The sequence below is a fragment of the Oratosquilla oratoria genome, chromosome 18, assembly GCF_046742065.1.
Source record: "Oratosquilla oratoria isolate Oo_2021 chromosome 18, ASM4674206v1, whole genome shotgun sequence".
NCBI lineage: Eukaryota > Metazoa > Arthropoda > Malacostraca > Stomatopoda > Squillidae > Oratosquilla > Oratosquilla oratoria.
The window spans coordinates 4240653-4259651 of NC_134794.1; the positions used below are offsets into that span (position 1 = coordinate 4240653).

The following is an 18999-nucleotide window of genomic DNA, read 5'->3' on the forward strand; positions in this document are numbered from 1 at the left end:
TGGCCTTCAAGACTGTACCATGCAAGCAGTGTTGCATTTCCAGTAGCTGAGAGTTCGCAGATTACCTTGAATCATAATAAAAAAATCTATCAAGCATTTTGCATGTCATATAGCTGTAGCATCTATGTCAGTTAAAGGGTCATCACACTGGGCTATTTTTCCTGCAACATCCTACCTTCAACCTCCATTTGAATAACTAGAATATGACTTCGTTTACACAAACCTAGATTTCTCTATGAACATTTCACCATTTTGTCTAACATTCGTATAGATTTAAGATTTCTTATTTCATCATTCAGCTTTGCAATATATGACGGAAAGCTAATTTGATATTTGGAGATTTTAAATTTTAAATATTGTAACCGAAGTCGTTTTTACTCAAACGAACTCTCGACTGTCGGTGATGGCGAAGCCCGTGGAAGCCCAGTGTGATAACTGACGCTGTTGTCAGTGATCGTAGCACAGTAGCATGCTTGTAAAGACGCATAAGCTGATTCGCCCCTTGTGATAAGGAAAATGGTACAAAGATAAGGAAACCTATATTATCAAATCTAGATAACTTTGTTCAGCGTTCTGTTTGCAGGTTCTTTTTCTATTTATTCATTTATTTATTTATTTATTCATCTATTCATTTTTTTTAGATTTGTTCTCATTTATGAGGATATTTCGTTCTCCATAACTATCACCACGAAGGTCGCTGGCTGAGCGGGTTAAGGCGTCGTTACTTGCCGCAAAGGTCGAGGTGAGGGCGGTTCGAATCCTGCCACCGGCGAAGTTAAACCAAGGGCATGGTTCAGTAATTCCACGCTACAAGGTCCTCTGTGAGGGGCACCGTCCTAGCCTCCTGATAAGCGGGGAGTGTGTGACGTTGAACCATATTATCATCATAACAAGCACCTGTAACTTTGGGGAGAAAATGGAGTCATAATTGGTTTTCAAGGAGAAATTTAAGGTGGTGAGGAGCCTACGGCAGGAGGCGCGTAGTAGCTGCGGCCGAAGCCGTCACCTTGGTCCAATGGTCTTGGGCTACTGGGACAGATAACTGTCATTGTTGGGAATCGGAAAGGAGTGCGGGACTCGAACTCACAACTAAGGGAATGCGAGATCAACACCCGATTACGTCACTAGCGCACCATCAGAAATTGAAGGAGGTTTGCACTATAGCGATGCTGTTGTGAGAAGAAGTGTTAGATGATTTCGTCTCCTTTATTATTGAAATACAACTCAACTGATTGTACATGCGCCCAGGGACCGATATATACGAGGCGTGTTTTTTTTTAGTAAGTACCGTTTAGAAATAGAAATTAAACAAGTAGACTTTTTGTAACAAATTTATTTTTATATGAAAGCCTGTACTGTAATCTACTTTTCAACATAATTATGGAATCATCTGACCGTGTTTATGTTTGTTTGTGAGTATTTGAAATGCCTTCTCCGATTGAGAATGCCGCCGACTGTGAAATACGCACTGTGATTCGTTTTCTTACTGCTAAAGGCGTGAAAGCGGCTGAAATTCATCGTCAGATCAGTGAAGTGTATGGAGAAAACATTATGAGTGATGGGATGGTGCGGAAATGGGTGAGAGCTTTTAAAGATGGCCGTACAAATGTGCATGATGAGGAACAAGTGAATGAGTGAAGGTCGTCCACTTCGTCAATGTCATAGATGCGTCAGGTCAAGTCATGTGGGCGACAACGTGTGCTCCACGCCACGTGGTTGTCGCGGTTTGTATAGCACAATGGAGGGAGAATAGATATTAAAAGTGATCAGCTTATTTTTGTGGTGGAGATCAGTCTCCTGTCATAGAATGATGTGTGACTCTGGTCCATAGGGGTGTTGACATTATTCCCTACAGCCTGTATCCAGCGCCGATGGTATGTTAACAAGAGTGTGCATTCTATTCATAAATATTATTTTTCTTTCATGTTTCTGAATGCACGTATTGGATCATTGGTGCTAATTTTCTTAAGTATAATAAGCAAACATAGCACATTATCATTTTTTCAGTGCTTTACCTGTGTTTGCCACTTTCTTCCAAGTCTGATCTGTTCTGTCCCCCCTACCCCCTCTCTACCTTAATACTGCTCAAAGACATATCTGTAGTACGACATAAGCTCATGTGGCAGGTTGGAATAATGTAGGGATTTTCAATCTGGGGTTTGCGGGGCGGTTTACAGAGGTACCTAGGTCACTAGCGAAAGATTACTTAAACACTCAAATCTGCAAAGAGAGAACATTATATATTGCTTTTGGTGCTAATGCTTAACTGATGAATAAAGTCATTACATTTTGAACCATTTGATATCCATTGTGGTATCATTGTATATCTAATTAGTCTTAATATATTACCGATTAATATTCTGTGTCAGGTTAATGGAGGTACGGGTCGATGGTCTGATGACTCTTGGGGTAAGTAGTGGGAAATAGGGATTATGGGAAAAAGGTTGAAAACCCATGGTGTACTGTATCATCATCAAGACGGTATGATGCTGTCAGTCATTAACGAGGAGCGAGCACTGGAGGTGGGGGGGGTGGCCAAGGAGTCGCACCACTCACACAACGACGGCATTCCCCACGGCTTCCCTAGACTAGGTCCCCTTATGGTGCCGCCCTTTGCGAACGCCCCTCGGCAAGATCGCCCGACTTGTCCAAACATGAGTTCTGTAAGCGTCCTCTCCGTTTCCATCGTTTTTGGAGTGACAATCTGGTTAAATGGGGCCTCAAAACCGACCCATCTTGCGAGTGCGGAGAAACTAAACAGAACATTGACCATGTCCTAAGCTCGTGCCCGCTTTCAACCAATTTAGACAACATTGACCTGGTCAAAATTAACCAAAGAACACTTGAATGGCTGTCTGTCAGGCGTGATAAGCTCTTATAAGCTTTTATGGAGTGAGACCAGCATGAGGTGAAGTGTAACACATGACCGTCTTGCTAAAGTGCCGTTCACGATTTTTAGTTTGATTTTTTAGTCTGATTTTTTTTATTTTAGTTAGTTGATTAATTAATTAATCAATGGCTGCATCTTGTCTCTACAGATTCGTCATGGTGCTCGCAACTGTACTGGTGCTGCTTCTGGTGGTGCTCTTCCTGAAGCAGTTCAGGAAACCGAAGAACTTCCCCCCAGGTGAGGTCTTCTGGGTTCGAGTACCAGAGTTCGAAGCTTCATCATCATCAATCATCATAATCATCATCATCATCATCATCATCATCATCATCATCATCATCATCATCATCATCATCATCATCATCATCATCATCATCATCATCATCATCATCATCATCATCATCATCATCATCATCATCATCATCATCATCATCATCAGTGTCACCCCAGTACTATAGTCACCCCTTAAATAGCTCCATCAATGCAGTCCTTACATTGTTAATAACTAATTCAACGCAGTACGTTTTATTGCACAATATCAGTGACAGTCCATTGACCTTAGAAAATGTCTTTAGTCACCTCAAGTCCTGTATGTATTTATAAGCTCTTGCTTAATGTTTTTCAAGTATTAAGAAAATTCATTTTCAAAACGTTTTATTGAATCTTTCAGGTCCATTCCGGATTCCTTTTGTCGGCTTTGGGCCTTTTATGGATACTCACCTTCCACATAAACATATGTGGAGGATGAGCAAAGAGTATGATTCCTCGGTGGTAGGGATCTTCCTTGGGTCACAGCCGACTGTCCTCGTCAATAACTGGGAAACCATCAAGGAGGCGCTGGGCAACGACGACCTCAACGCACGCCCCGTTTCCTTTACTCTTAAAGTTGGGTTCAAAGATAAGAGAAGAGGTGCGTACGGCATTTGAATCTCCTAGAAAAAATATTGTCAACGCTATTACTGACCTGTTTTTTTTTAACTCTTATTTTTGTTGTATTTGGTTGAAAGAAACTTGACGTCTAAATAATGTTTACTAATGTTCCGTTTTCTTTTTTAATTTTCTTTCCTTTCACTTTTTTTTCCTTTTTCTTTTTGTTGTATTTGGACAAAAGGAAATTGACGTCTCAAAATGCCATTGCTATCATTGGCCTGTTTAATTCTTTATCTTATTTTTTTTTTATCTTCCATTTCGGTTAAACAAACAATTATTTATAAAAAATGACATTGCTCCTATTGCCCTGTTTTCTTTTCTTCATTCTCCTTTTCTTTTATTTTCTATTTTCCTTCTACTTTTCTTTTCTTTTTTTCCTTGCATTTCGGTGAAACAAAGAAAAATGTCTCAAAAATACCACCGCTACCGTTGTCTCATTTTTAAAGATAAACTTAATGTTGAAAGTATCCATGTGACTAAAATATACATTTTTTCCAAGGCGTGATGTTCGTGAATGGAGATACGTGGAAGATCCAAAGAAGGTTTTCGTTGCATCATTTCCGGAACCTGGGCTTTGGAAAGAGATCTCACGAGTCGGTCATGCACGAAGAAGCCGAAGAACTCATAAAGGAACTCAGCACCATCAAAGGACCCTTCACCATTCAGGTCAGATGTAGGACACTACTGTATGTCCCCCCCCCCCCCACACACACACTATTCAAGATTTTAAGGAAAAAACTTGATGATGAAAGATACATAGACGGGTCCCCACGAGCATAGCTCCCCTCCCGTATAATACAACTAAGTAAATACAACTAGGTAAATGCACACACACACACACACACACACACACACACACACACACACACACACACACACACACACACACACACACACACACACACACACACACACACACACACACACACACACACACACACACACACACACACACACACACACACACACACAATACAAAGAAGTACTGGGAATGAGTAATATTTTTAAAAGACCATCTTTGAACTATTCCTTGGATAGCAAATCCATTGCAAAATAAAAATAGGAGATAGATTTGAGAATGTTGATGACAACCTATCATCAGACATGTCAGCAGGATTGTAGGAGAGACATATGGACAGCCGCAAAACAATGAAGTGGCTTTTTACTATATGAATGAAAAAGAAAACTCAAGGAAACCCAGATCCGTCCAAGACTGGAATATGCGTCAGTGGTATGGTCCCCCACATAGAATGCAAGATATAAACAAGGTCAAGAGAATACAAAGGGCAGGAACAAAACTGATTCCCAGCCTGGCAGAGAAACTATATGAGATGAGACTTAAGGTACTGGTTCTGCCAACTTTGAGAACAAGTTGAGAAAGACTAAATATCTAAATGATGTGAAGAAATAAAGTTATTCACACAGATACATGAATACATTGAATAACTTAGGAGATAGAGCACAAGATGAAACGATAAATGAATTAAAATCTGAATACGATAATTAGAAAATAAGGATATAGACCAGGTTGGAAACACATATGAATATGAAGCTAGGTATGATCAACTAAAAGGTAAGAGATAAGACCTCGCGGGCACTGCCCCACCCCTGTATATTGCGATTAGGTAAATACAATTAGGTAAACACACACACACACACACACACACACACACACACACACACACACACACACACACACACACACACACACACACACACACACACACACACACACACACACACACACACACACACACACACACACACACACACACACACACATATTTGAATACATGCTGCGAAGGCTGAGATAATTTGGAACACCAGAGAAGAAGTTGAGGAACATATATTCCACCTTTATTCTGCCTAAACTCTGCTATACATCTTCAGCCTGGACCCCTTCCATCAACCTCACTTAGGAACGCCAGCAAGAAAGGATGCAGAAAAGAGCATGCAAAATCATCCTAGGCTCCTCTTATTCCAACTACGAGGATTCTATAACCATCCTCAACTCTCCCAAACTCTCTGACCACCACAAGGAGATACTAAGAAAATTCGTCCTTAGCTATTATGTCATTCTCGCCACCGTAACTTGCTACCGTCGGAAGATGACCGTCCTACTCGGGGTACAAGACACCAGAATAAACTCCAAGCCTTTCAAAGCATCACGCACAGACAGATATAAACACAGTCCCATACTTTCTATTATGCACTTATTAAACAAGATTTAATCCAAACATCATAATAACACTAAAACGCATTTATCATGTAAGGACGAGAGAGGACAGAAGATAGGGGTGAATGGAGAGGGGTTGTGTATAGATGATGCTGTGATGCATGAGGGGGAGTGGGTGGGGGATGGGGGGTGAGGAAGTATGTATGAGAAAAAAAATTTGACGCAGCCCGAAGGGATTTCTCCCCGTCTTCTCCTTTTCTGCATGAGGGGACGGAGAGGGGGGTCGCCGAATTTATGAAGCGGCCTTGCTGTGGATGTGCTGTGTCTTGCGACACTGCTTCTGACCCAGGGCAGTGGACAGGATGCAGGGATGACCCATCATCCAGGAGGTACCAAGATAAGAGGGAGGGAGGAGGGTGGAATATATAGGAAATGGAATGGGTGGGAGTGGTTTCTATGCCTTTTTCTTTTTGGCTACCCCCCATGTAGGGGGGAAAAAGCCTTTGGTATATGTATGTATTTATGTTTTATATATTTGTATAGTGAACAATCACTTCAGCATCATAATCTGTATGGGTAATCATTTATTATGTACCATCTATGTTAATCCCTCTTACATTAATGTGTGTATTTTCAGCCTTCGGCTGCCATGTTTGCAATAAACCCTTTATCATTATTATTGTTACTATTATTATTATTATTATTATTATTATTATTATTATTATTATTATTATTATTATTATTATTATTATTATTATTATTATTATTATTATTATTATCATTATTTATTATCATCATCATCATCATTATTATTATTATTATTATTATTATTATTATTATTATTATTATTATTATTATTATTATTATTATTATTATTATTATTATTATTATTATTATTATTATTATTATTATTATTATTATTATCATTATTATTATTATTACACACACACACACACACACACACACACTCAGGGCATGAAAACTTTCATTAATACTACAATCCATTACTGTTTTCTTTAGCAAAGGGATAGGTGTGAACACAAGAACATAAGAATGAAGGAGACTGCAAGAGCCAATAAGGTCTATACAAGGTGTGTGTTGTGTGTAAATTCAGCATTATCCATAGATTGGACCACACGAGATGTGGAGATCTCATTACAAGTCCAGCAAGTGATCTATGGTCATGGGGGATTCCACACACATACACACACACTCGCTACAGTTCTGTTTATCCCAAACTTCTGAGATAATATTTTTTAAATGAGCCGTCATTTATTTATCTATTCATCTTTCTTTTTATTTATTAATACTTTTGTTTATTTATTTGTGGTATTTGCATGTGTTTGTTTAGTTGTGTTTCAATTAGTTAATGAATAGATTGATTAATAAACGGTTCTGTTCTTCAGGGTCCCGTGGGCGTTTCAGCAATCAACATCCTATGGTCGGTTCTTGGGGGAGAAAGGTTCCCACGGAGCGACCCCCGGCTGATGGACCTCGTCACCAAACTCAACAATCTCTTCAGAACAGGAAGCGTAAGTTATATTGTAATTGGATAGGATAGTGGTAGCAGTAGTGTTAGTTCATTTTCTGTATTGGATATGACAGTGGTAGCAGTAGTGTTAGTTCATCTTCTGTCGCCTAGTCACCCTGTTTTCTTAACTGTGGCTAAGTATGGTAAACAAAAACAGCCTCGTTAGGGCCAGTAGGCCTGCTGTTGTTTGTTCTTCCTTTGTGTTCCTTTGTGTTCCTTTGTTTCACTCGTGTCAGGTGCAGACCCTGTTTAAATGGTTCTCCCTGGATCTAAGAGTTCTTAAGTCTCCAATATTCTCTCTGGGGAAGAATGTTGTCTTGTTGTCAGTGTTGTATTAGTAAAGGGGAAGTTTGTGACACTGGGTGATATAAGAAGTAGGGGAGCCGTTGCTTGCCAACTCTCCTTATGAGAAAAGATGGAGGAAGATTAGCTGAAACTGTTCGAGAGATCTTATGTCAAGTCCGGAGACTATAGGTTCCTAGGGCTATTGGGCTGTTCCTCCAGGTAGATATGGTGGTGTTGATGGATTGTGAATACAGGTGGAGCGATTCTCACAGACTTTCTTTTCGAAAGTACCCATTGTTAGTCTCTAACGTAGTTAATATAATTGATTACCCGGTGAGGACAGACTGGGACATGTCCGGTCTCGACCTGTTTTATTTTTCCACTCAGATTTGAAGGCAAAACGGAAGGTCACAAGGGTTTTGTTGTTTAATCTGTCCTCTTCCATATAATTGGGGGCTAGTCTTCACTCAATAAAGAAAACTAAACATTATTATCTTCCTCCGTTCTGCGGCCTTCCTTAGACATGTCTTTTGCCTCCTGCATAATTCCCCCTCTTCAGTGTGATATTATCCCCAGGGATAGAAGCGATGGCTATTGTAGGGAAAGGATTGATACTAATATTCTTTCAACAGGCGAGTGGAGGAGCACTTGCTGTGTGTCCACCCCTGAGATTCATAGCGCCAAAATGGTCCGGATACGATCTGTTGTATGACGTGACAACGGCTGTTAAATCATTCATTGAGGTAGGGACAGAAAATACAAATATATAGTCTATGCATGTACATTGTTTATATAAATATATATGTGTGTGTGTGTGCGTTCGTGTGTGTGTGTGCGTTCGTGTGTGTGTGTGTGTGTGTGTGTGTGTGTGTGTGTGTGTGTGTGTGTGTGTGTATGTGCCTGTGTGTGTGGGGTTTCAACAAATGGATCAAGTAGTTTTGCCACTGGGACTCGAAACCTTGGCTGTGCAGCTATTCACCACAAAGCAAGGACGCTACCATTGTACTATGCAGGACGTACCTGCATAGTACAATGGTAGCTCCTTTGCCTTGTGGTAAACAGTAGCAGAGCTAAAGGTGCGATTCCCAGTGGCAGAGCCTGTTAATCTATATGTATTGATAAATTGTGCAGATATCTTGAGTTCTACAGATGTAGTGATTAAATGTCTAATTAGCCTTTTGGTCTCAAATTGTCTTAAGGATGCAATCGAGGAGCACAAGAAGACTTTTTCTCCGGATAATCCTCGTGATTTCATCGACATTTATTTGCAAGAGATAGGAAACACGACGGACCCAGAATTCACAGGTAAAATGCTAATGTCTATTGTATGATATGTTATATAAATGTCGTTTGCATTACACATATCAACAACTCGTAACCTCACCGTCTCCTATTCATCGATGATACATTGGTAGAAATTCGAGGAAATGATGGTCACTACGAACTCTTTCATTGCCAGAGGAGCAACTGATGGGCATCTGCTTTGACGTCTTCGCAGCTGGTGCCGAGACTGGCTCCTCGTTCGTGACTTTCGCCATCATGTTCATGTGTCTGTACCCCGAAGTGCAACAGAAGGTGCAGAAGGAGCTGGACGAAGTCGTGGGTTGGGGCCGATACCCCGGTATGGTCGACAAACCTAAGTGAGTCGAAATCGTCTAAGTTCAGACAAACTTTTGACTTCACTAGTCTTTGGTCCCTAATCTGGGGTTCACAGAGTTCCCCAAGTGAAAGCACAGTAGGCTAAAGAACAGCAGTACATACATATGGGATATGAAGCGGGCTGTAGGAGACGGAGTGACAGAATTGAGTATAGAATACATAAAAAAAAAAAACAATTGGAAACTCCTGTGAAATAGACAGATTTTCTGGTGTCCTTCTGAAACCCTTATATATTTATATTCCATTTGTTTTCCAGCTTACCCTTCACGGAGTCGACCTACACTGAGATAATGCGTATCCGGTGCCCTGCTCCCCTTACTGTCCCTCACTCTACAGCACAAGATACCGTTCTGGAAGGTTACCATATCCCCAAAGACACTATGGTATTGGTCAACCTGTACTCCATATTGATGGACTCTGATCACTTCGAAGAACCTGAAAAGTTTAGGCCAGAGAGGTTCCTCGATGAGAACGGCAAATTTCAGCGCGACGAAAGAATCATTCCCTTCGGCAAAGGTGAGCTAGAATGAAGTTGCTTTGATCTCAGTTTAGCGGATCTTCAAAATCAAGACTTTGTTCCTTTGGTGGTGGGGTCTGGGGTGTAAATTACAATAGACTTTGGATAGGGGTGGACGGGAAGAGCGGAGGGCAGGGTTGGACGTTTTTTTCCTCTAAATTCCAAGTTTCAGAAACAAGAATGGATCATTGTTAAAAAAAAAGCAACGCCGTGCTCTTTTCTGATGCCCTGAGTGATGGTGTTTATTCCTGCCAACTTTGGTGGCCCCTCTCAACTAAAACGGGTGACTTTTCTTTGCAGGGAAGCGCATCTGTCTGGGTGAAGCCCTGGCTCGCACGTCCACCTTCATCCTCTTCACTTCCCTCGTCCAACGCTTAACCTTCTCTTTCCCTCCTGGGGAGGAGCTCACGGACACGGAGGGGCAGGCTGGATTCACACTAGGACCTCCCGTTTTTCGAGTTGTGGCCACTCCTCGTCGTTCTTCCTAAAAAAAATAAGAAAAACCAAAGATTTGCTTAAGTGAACCTAAACCTGAACAAAATTCGTCCCGTTCGTGTGTCCAAAAAGCACAAGTAAACGGTAATAATGTATCGTCGGCATGATATACGTAATCGTATGGTACGTAGAATTCAGAAATAATCATATGATTTCAAACGTCGGTGATGATGTATTGACACTATTTACGTATATGCTATGCAGAGTTCCGCTGATCAAAAGGACATGCTGAGGACGAGATGCACACTCACAAAACACGGATCTCAAATTCCAAATTCATAAATTTCCACCACTCGCATACGCACATAAGTTAAATTAACTCATTTGGTATGGTCTATTACAGTTAAAAAAAAAAGTGATAGTTAACATAGCTGAAAGATTCACTTTAAACCCACTATCGGAGAAATAATATCGGAAGTACAGGAAAAACTGTATATTTCGACTACTATCTGTAGTCCTCTTCAGCAGAATGAAGAGGACTACAGATAGTAGTCGAAATATACAGTTTTTCCTGTACTTTCGATATCATTTCTCCGATAGTGGGTTTAAAGTGAATATTTACAAATGTGTTATAACATACCAGTTTCCAATAGCTGAAAGAGTAATAATTATAATGATCATCAACGGAGAGCGTACGCCGTGAGCGCGTCATTTCACTCGCACACCGACATCATTGGCTAAATTTACGGAGCAGCTGATAGTTTGGTACAACGTCATGCCAGTAATACTCTATAATGCTCTGAGGGCATTTGGTACCAAATACGACGAGACGCCTTTCCAAGTCAGCATTTAGTGTCCATGTCTCATATATGTACAGTAAAAGAGGGATCACAAACGACTTAAAGAGATTCGTCCTCCTGTATAGATAGTATGCGTGAGATTAAACATTATAGATACAGAAGAAAGCAAAAAATATTATACAAAAATGTATCTATTTAACCCGTTTTTTATGGTTCAATGACATTATATTATTATTGTTACCAAGGTCTTATCTGCAATTCGTGCAACTTATACATATATGAAATAATCTTTTGTTTATTTGGCCTCAAGGGCGCTTGATGACTTGTTAATTTGAAAGTAGTTGGTTGTTAAATTGGCAGCATGCAAAATTCAGCATTTCCAAAATGTGGATGTCCTTAGATTTAAACACATCTATTGTTTGAAACAGTTTTGCATTACGACCTCTGGTTAATTCTTAGGGTTTACAATTTGGAGGTGGTGGATGACTTTCATATTACTCTGCAGAAGTGTAATAAAGTGTACAATAAACTACAACTATATAGTTGACTGGTAAGAATTTAAGGTCGATTGTAATTTTGTAAGAATTAAACATTTTCATCAAGATGGGAATCACAAGAATGAATGAGGTGTTCTGATACATGTCAATAGTAACATTCGCTTCTGTGAACAAAGTAAGAGTTTGTTGATTCATCTAATCATCGCAGCTTCACACACTGTACTGTGAACAGTCCACCCACGCTCGGTTGTGAAGCTAAGGGGGAGACACTGGGGCTCAGCGTTTTCTTCTCCCTCACAGACATTAGACGCTTTCCCCTCGACCAGTGACTCAACTTTTGTCACTTTACAGAACCCTTAAAGTAGTTTTCATGTCTCAGGACACCCGTAGACAAAAGTGATTGTATACCTTCATTTAGTCTAGTTAATTTTTCTTAATCCTTAAGCTCTGTGTATGTATATGTGTATTATCTGAATAAGATATCAGGCTAATTTGATAGGGTGTAAACATACCTACGTGTGAAGTGTTACCATCGCTACAATTTTTATTTAATTTTGTTTTTCATTCTATTTTATTTGTTTACGTATTTTTGTCCATTCTGGAGTTTGAACTCGGGTCCCTCGCCCGTGAGGCGAGCGCAGTACCATCAAGCCACCTAGACGCTCAAATAAAGGAGGACGCATATAGCAGTTTAAGAGTTGACACTTATCTCAAAGACGTGGACCAAAGACAAATGTATCAGTAATTCAAAGGTCACCATCATATTCATTAACAGGAAGCAATTTTTTTTTTTTTTTTTTTTTAAGAAGTATCTAGTCTTAGCAATCATGACATGATCATGGGATGATTTCAATTCTATAAACATTATTTGAATGAGAATTAAACATGGTAGTTTCTTGGTGTCAGTCACTTAATGCAGTATATAAAACAACCCACATGGAATAGGAATATACTACTTTAGACCTATTGATCGTGAAAATATGATAACTGATGTAGATGTTGGTGAATATATTGGATCTTGTGATTTGTGTACGTTGACAAGGAACATTTTGATTTCCCGCCTTTATTGAGTTAAAGTGTATTCGGGTAAATAACATGTTTGCTTACGTTATAGATAATTATATTGATATATGATATGTCAACCTATATAAGAAATGATGGTAAAATTCCAGAATCATGCAAGCACATTTAACATGAAACATACGTTGTCCAATAGCCTTACCTAATATATCCTAACCTAACCTAACATATCGTAACCATTCCATAGAAAAAAATGGATCTTTGAAATCCAAAAACGAAAGAAGTCAAAAATGTGTTTGCGTGATACTGGAATGATACTTAAATTATGATATTCACACAAAGTAAATTATTATGAAGAATAGATTATTTACATATAAGCGGGGTTTTTCCCGTACTTACCAGTCTTCCATAAATAAACATTATGAAAAGACATACCAACCGTTTCTCTTCTCCCAGGAAATGTGTGTTTGGCGTAGAATCAGATCTCACATCAAATAAGATCCGTTGGGAATATTCGTTGTAAAGGATAAATTCTTAAAGAAAAAATAAATAAATAGAAATAGTGGGAGTAACTTTGGCTACCTCCTTGGTAAGGGAAAAATTGGATAAAAATAAGGATCAATGCGTTAACAAATATACTCTTTTAAGGTAAGCAGAGCAGTGATTACAGCCTGATTAGACTCAAACATCAGAAAACCTTCCGAATGGCCAGTCGCATAGCTGTAATACATAATAAAGAGTAGTGTGCAACAAGAATTAAAGTTACAGACTGGTAGACAATCTTAGGTGAAAAAACCAGTCGATCAGACATGGGAGGTACTTTCTAAACAAAGAGTAATTAATCGCAGTCACATTTCACTCATGGAAAGAGGTTATCCAAATGAGGGCTGTAGGATCAAGACCCACATCCACATCAAAAAGCCTTACATCCCAGCACCTTAGGGATAAAGGGTCGTCTTGATCCCAGCCACAATGCGTTACTGACAGTGCAACAAGACACAGATCTTCCAAAGCAAGGACCGACAACCGAAACCGTTATACTTCCGCCTCTTCACCACATGTCGACCCCATCTCACCACTCCTCATGCACTCAGATACGGGGAGCATCCCTTTAGGTCATGTCACCCACTCTTCCACTCTTTTATAATCTCCCTTCACATATTCTTATCTCCTGCATTCTGTGTTTCCTGCTCTACTGATACACCATGCAAACCAAAGCGGATCTTTTTTCCATTTTACGGCATGCCGTTGATTTCAGCAACTTAAGAGAGGTAAGAAATGAATATTAAACTGAAACCTAACCTAATCTGACCTAACCTGACCTAACCTAACCTGACCTGACCTAACCTAATCTAACCTGCCTATCCTAACCTAACCTGACCTGACCTAACCTAGCCTAACATAACCTGACCTAACCTAACCTGACCTGACCTAACCTGACCTAACCTAACCTGACCTAACCTAGCCTAACCTGACCTAACCTAACCTAACCTAACCTGACCTAACCTGACCTAACCTGACCTAACCTAACCTAACCTAACCTAACCTAAAAATTCTGCATGCCGTGAAATGGAAAAGACCCACCAAAGGTCTTCTTTCCCACACCCACCCATCCAATTCACTCTTGGTCTTCCTCACTGGCTCGCTCCATCCACTTCTGTTTTCTATGCTCTCTCCGTTAAAAGAAAACTGAAGATTCTACGTCATGAGGCACATAGCTGCGGCCGAAGCCGTCATCTTTGTCCCATGCTCTTGGGCTTTTGGGTCAGGTAACAGTCACTGCTAAGAAACGGAAAAGAGTGCGGGATTCGAACCCACGACTAAGCGAATGTGAGACTAGCGCGTTTCCTATTACGCAACCAAAGCGCTTAGTCGTTCCTCATCTATTCTTTCCAATCTAGAAAGGAATAATAAAACCCTGTTCACACTAACGTTTTGAACCGCATGGACACCGCGGTGGTACCACAAAATAAAGAAAAAAAAATGAGCGGTTGTTTTTAAACGCTTCCATCGACTTACATTGTAATAGAACCGCCTCGGTTCAAACCGTTAATGTGAACAGGGCTTAGGGGTTAGTGTTATCTAGAACAGGTTACCATTCCATATCGGTAGTATCATATATCATTGTGGCTGTCACCAGGCAATCTACCTCGGTGACATTCAGTCGGTAGTGGATAGAATAGAGTTTGTATATTTTGGGTCCCTTCCATACCTGATGGGACTTTATCTTCTTATTCTGGCTCCCATCGGGCTATTTTATCCTTCTTCTTGGAAGTTCCTTGGCAGCAAAGTGAAGGAGTAATGAAGGTGTAATATTTGCTGACTGGGATCAAAATCGGCGCTAGTAAATGGTGGTCCTACGGTATGGACGTAGAAAAAAAATCCTTTTGCTGTCCATCTCCTTTCCCTGTTCAGCAGACATTCCTTTCTTTTGCTCAAATCCCCCTTTCACCCCTTTTTTTTATGGGGGACACCTTTGTCTTAAAAAAGTATGAACAACAACAAAGTAATGTCGTAACACATTGGTAAAATTACACTAATGGTCCACTTTCGGAGAAGAATAAGCAAAAGTAAAAAGATCGTATATTTCGATCACTATCTGTGATCCTCTTTATCTGATGAAGAGGATCACAGATAGTGATTGAAATATACGGATCTTTTTACTTTCGCTCATTCTTCTCCGAAAGTTGGTCATTAGTATAAGTATGAACAAGTAATGAATCGGTTCCAGTTTGTTTTGAAAATGGGATTTGAACCCAAGCCACTTTATTAGCTAGAGTTTCTGTTGAGCACTGCTGAAATTAGCTCAGATTCTGATATTTTTTCAAGTTTAAATCTAAAAACATCGTAGCTCCCAAAATTAATGTTTCTCTTTCAATATCTTTATCCTGGCCAGTCATTATTAATAAAGCATATTTTTATTTTGTAATTTAAGTTCTTTAATGTGGTACATAGCTCTATTGTAACACAATAATTTTTGTCAAGTGGTGTCTTGCAATCCTCCACTCCATTGCCACCCAGTTGATATATGTAAAGTTGAAGTCTCCCATTATCAATAGGATGCGATTTCTCCAGCTAGAAAGATACCTAAACGAAAGATCGTATTAGTCACAGAGAATTTAACTTGTAAATTACTTTTATTTTCATCTTATGACCATTTGCTTGATTTGACTCAGTCTATTAACTATGGTGTGTATTATGTTATACCTTTCATACTATTTCAGAGAAATACGAAATCATATCTGGCATTTACCTGTACTGCGACAAAGATATAGTTGAAGTCATCGCACAAAACAGATTTTCCTAAAGAAGATTGTTCCGAGATATGATTTAATTTAATCTAGGACATTGTTACAAATGGGCTACGATCATAGTAAAACCATGCGCAGTTACAATTGAAATACAAGACAGCTGGTCGAATTGGGAGGCGTCATAAAGCTTTAATAGTTTGAGAACAAACTTTTGAAAATCTATATATGATAAGAGTGTCTCGTTGCTCATCCTGTTCTACTAATTCAGCTTTGATTAGCCATAAATTACGGATGAAATGAAAAAGACCTGTTTAACCCGCTTCGCGACCAGGACGCGTAAATGTACACATCGTGGGGCCTCGCAATAGGCTTGTTGTCCACGCCGAACAGATGTACGTCCTCTCGTTTACGGAATAATTTACTTGCTGGTAGCCTACTCTTGCTGGAGTTGCTTACCACAACTAGACGCGAAGGGGATAATGATTCTACTCGTAGGAGAACATCTTCTTTTCGTTCTAAAATTACTGAGTACCTTAATCACCATTGCAAGATTCATGATAGCTTGTGACACGGAATCCTTATAACAGCTTGCAATTCCACAGAAACGTGAGATGAATGGGAAAACTCGAAGATTGGGTGAATGAAATCAGGGAAACAACTTGCGAAAATCTTTCCACCGACTTTTTTCCAAGTTTGTCAAAACAGTAATAAGGGCAAAGAAATGTATAATCATGGTATTGAAGTATATAATTTGGAAGTTTCTTGCAGCCTCCTGGGTTATGTTAGATAGACAGAGATCTTCCCGTACCGGGTTTGTGGAGGCTTTCTCTGAAGACCACAATAACACCTGAAAACCTCAAGAATACTCCCAGATTCGCAGGTGGCATGGAGTTCCTTGCTGTCAACAAGAGACACATGCCGATACATATATTTATTTGACCTTAAAGTAGTAGTTCTCTCATACAATAACCCTTGAATTAGCGTCCAGTGAAAGACACGTGACAACTATACATTCTTCCGCAATTATTTTGGTCCTGCAGCAGTACTAGCTTGGTGTCTTAAAGAAAAAAATATATAGTTTTTCAATAAAACTGATACAGCACATCTGTTGATATACAGAATTACATTACCAGAAGTGTCATTTTATTCTTTTGCAAAAAAAGAATGAGAAAAAAAAATTGCCATACATGGGGACCATGATAGGAAATCTCTTACAGCGTACATACATACATACATGGTCATCTTCAAAATGGAATGAAATTTGCTGCAGTCGGTGCTAAGTCTCACACTAAATTCTATCGCTAGAACACATTTAACCAGTAACGAAGCTACTGAAAAATAGGACTGGCAACTACATATCAGATTAGTATTAAGGAATATCTATCATGGGGATGTAACAGGAGCAAATTTTCACAACGACTCGTGCCTTCCAGGAAGACTTGATTTGGTAGAGAAGAGATGAGGACGAGACGATGAAGATGGAGCGACAATGAGTCCAGCAGGATTGAGCTGGGTCGTGACGGTCGCAAGAACGATGGTGTGAAAAAAGGCATTTGTAACATTTGGCACTACACACGCGCTATCTTTATTCGAGAATTAGCCAACGCGCGTGGGTTTGGAAAGCTGGCAACCGCACCCACGACTTTGAGGACCTCGTGAGCGTGGGTTGGGTGCAAAATCACTAACCTCAAGCAGGGCTTCAGCTGTTTCTAAGCCCACGAATATGTGTTGTCGTGACTGTTGGTAGATCATGGTTGTCGATGAAACGCAAAGGCAAAAATCATAGAAATAAATCTTACTAAAGAATATGATAAAGGTAAGATGAAAATAGATACATAAACCAGAAACCAAAAAACGGCACTCGACACTATCACAGTTATTATGTATATTTATATATATATGTGTTTCCCTCAGTTATGTTTACTCGAAGAGTTTCATCGCTTGCTCTTGCCTTTACCGGTCAACTTCTTCCAGAAGCTCGTTTTCTTTTCTTCCTTTGCTTCCTTGGGTTTCTCTCGCGATGGCGATCCATTGCCGGAGTCGTCGTCTTTGAGGCTGTTGGTCGATCCCTTTTGGTTCTTCTGGTTCTTCTGCTCAGCCGTTGTTCTTCCTTTGTTGTTGTTGTTGTTGTTTTCCTTATTCTTGTTCTCGTCCTTGAGCATGTCCAAGAAATTATGCTCCGACTTTGAGAGCCGGCCTTTAGATAAAGTTAGATTCTGTATGTCGATGTTATTCTTCTTTTCTGGTGGAATCCGATTGGGGTCCTGGTGGAATTCGTCGGGGTCTTCGACAAACGCTTGTTGTAGGTCCCTCATCATCTTCTTACGAATGGTCTTCTTCATGGACAGATGCCTTTCGATGTGTCGCATTTCCTTCTCGTAGTCAGACTTCCGGCTTGGCCTTTCTCCTTCTTCTTGATTTCCGCCTCCTCCACTGCCATCACCACCTCCACCACCACCTCCCTTCTTTTTCTTCTTCTTCTTGGAGAGCATTTGGTTGTCGGCTGCGTCGTTGTCGTTCAAGTAGTCGAAGAATTTGGAAATGTTCTTCTCGTCCTCATCACTGGAGTCTACTGACACGGCCGAATCATTGCCTGGGTTCTTTTGGCCCAGGTCTACCTGGCTGTTCTTGTTGTTCATCTGCAAATGAAAGGAACACGTTAGACTTATGCTTTACCACGAGAATACAGTCACTCCACTGCCTTTTGCGAATAAATGAATAGGTTCTGTTGAAATTCAAGGCGGTGATTAATGAGAACACAAGAACTTAGGACCCGGACATTGGTAGATTATTTTTGGCATGAGGCTTGAAAGATCAGGACACAGGTATGTTAGGTCTCATATTCATTCCAAGGGCACATAAAAAAGAATACTCAGTAGTCTTATTGTTTTTGTAACTATTGCAGTCTTGTCAAATATGCTCCTCTTTCCAGAATGAGGTGATATGATCACACTTTCTATTTGTAGGGATAATACCAGTCACCCACACGGCCAAAAACACCCTATAGAGAA

At 40.0% G+C, this 18999-nt stretch overlaps 2 protein-coding genes across 3 annotated transcripts in view; one reads left to right on the top strand and one right to left on the bottom strand.

Annotated features, from left to right (window-relative positions):
* Positions 1-12688, top strand: part of LOC143034997 (methyl farnesoate epoxidase-like) — a 22336-nt gene extending 9648 nt beyond the window's left edge. For both annotated transcript variants that reach the window (XM_076201381.1, XM_076201379.1), the window contains exons 2-10: positions 3039-3127; positions 3558-3797; positions 4317-4483; positions 7400-7525; positions 8442-8552; positions 9009-9114; positions 9269-9449; positions 9725-9984; positions 10286-12688. In XM_076201381.1, the coding sequence (XP_076057496.1) occupies positions 3046-3127; positions 3558-3797; positions 4317-4483; positions 7400-7525; positions 8442-8552; positions 9009-9114; positions 9269-9449; positions 9725-9984; positions 10286-10473 (1461 nt within the window). In that variant the 5' untranslated portion in view covers positions 3039-3045 and the 3' untranslated portion in view covers positions 10474-12688. The remainder of the gene's footprint in view (positions 1-3038; positions 3128-3557; positions 3798-4316; positions 4484-7399; positions 7526-8441; positions 8553-9008; positions 9115-9268; positions 9450-9724; positions 9985-10285) is intronic.
* A 4029-nt stretch (positions 12689-16717) lies between these two features.
* LOC143034998 (uncharacterized) lies at positions 16718-18629 on the bottom strand (the record flags this gene model as incomplete). The annotated part of the gene is given in 1 exon segment (XM_076201382.1): positions 16718-18629. A coding segment is annotated over 1 exon segment (707 nt), but the record flags the coding sequence as incomplete, so codon positions are not given.
* Positions 18630-18999: the final 370 nt, after the last annotated feature.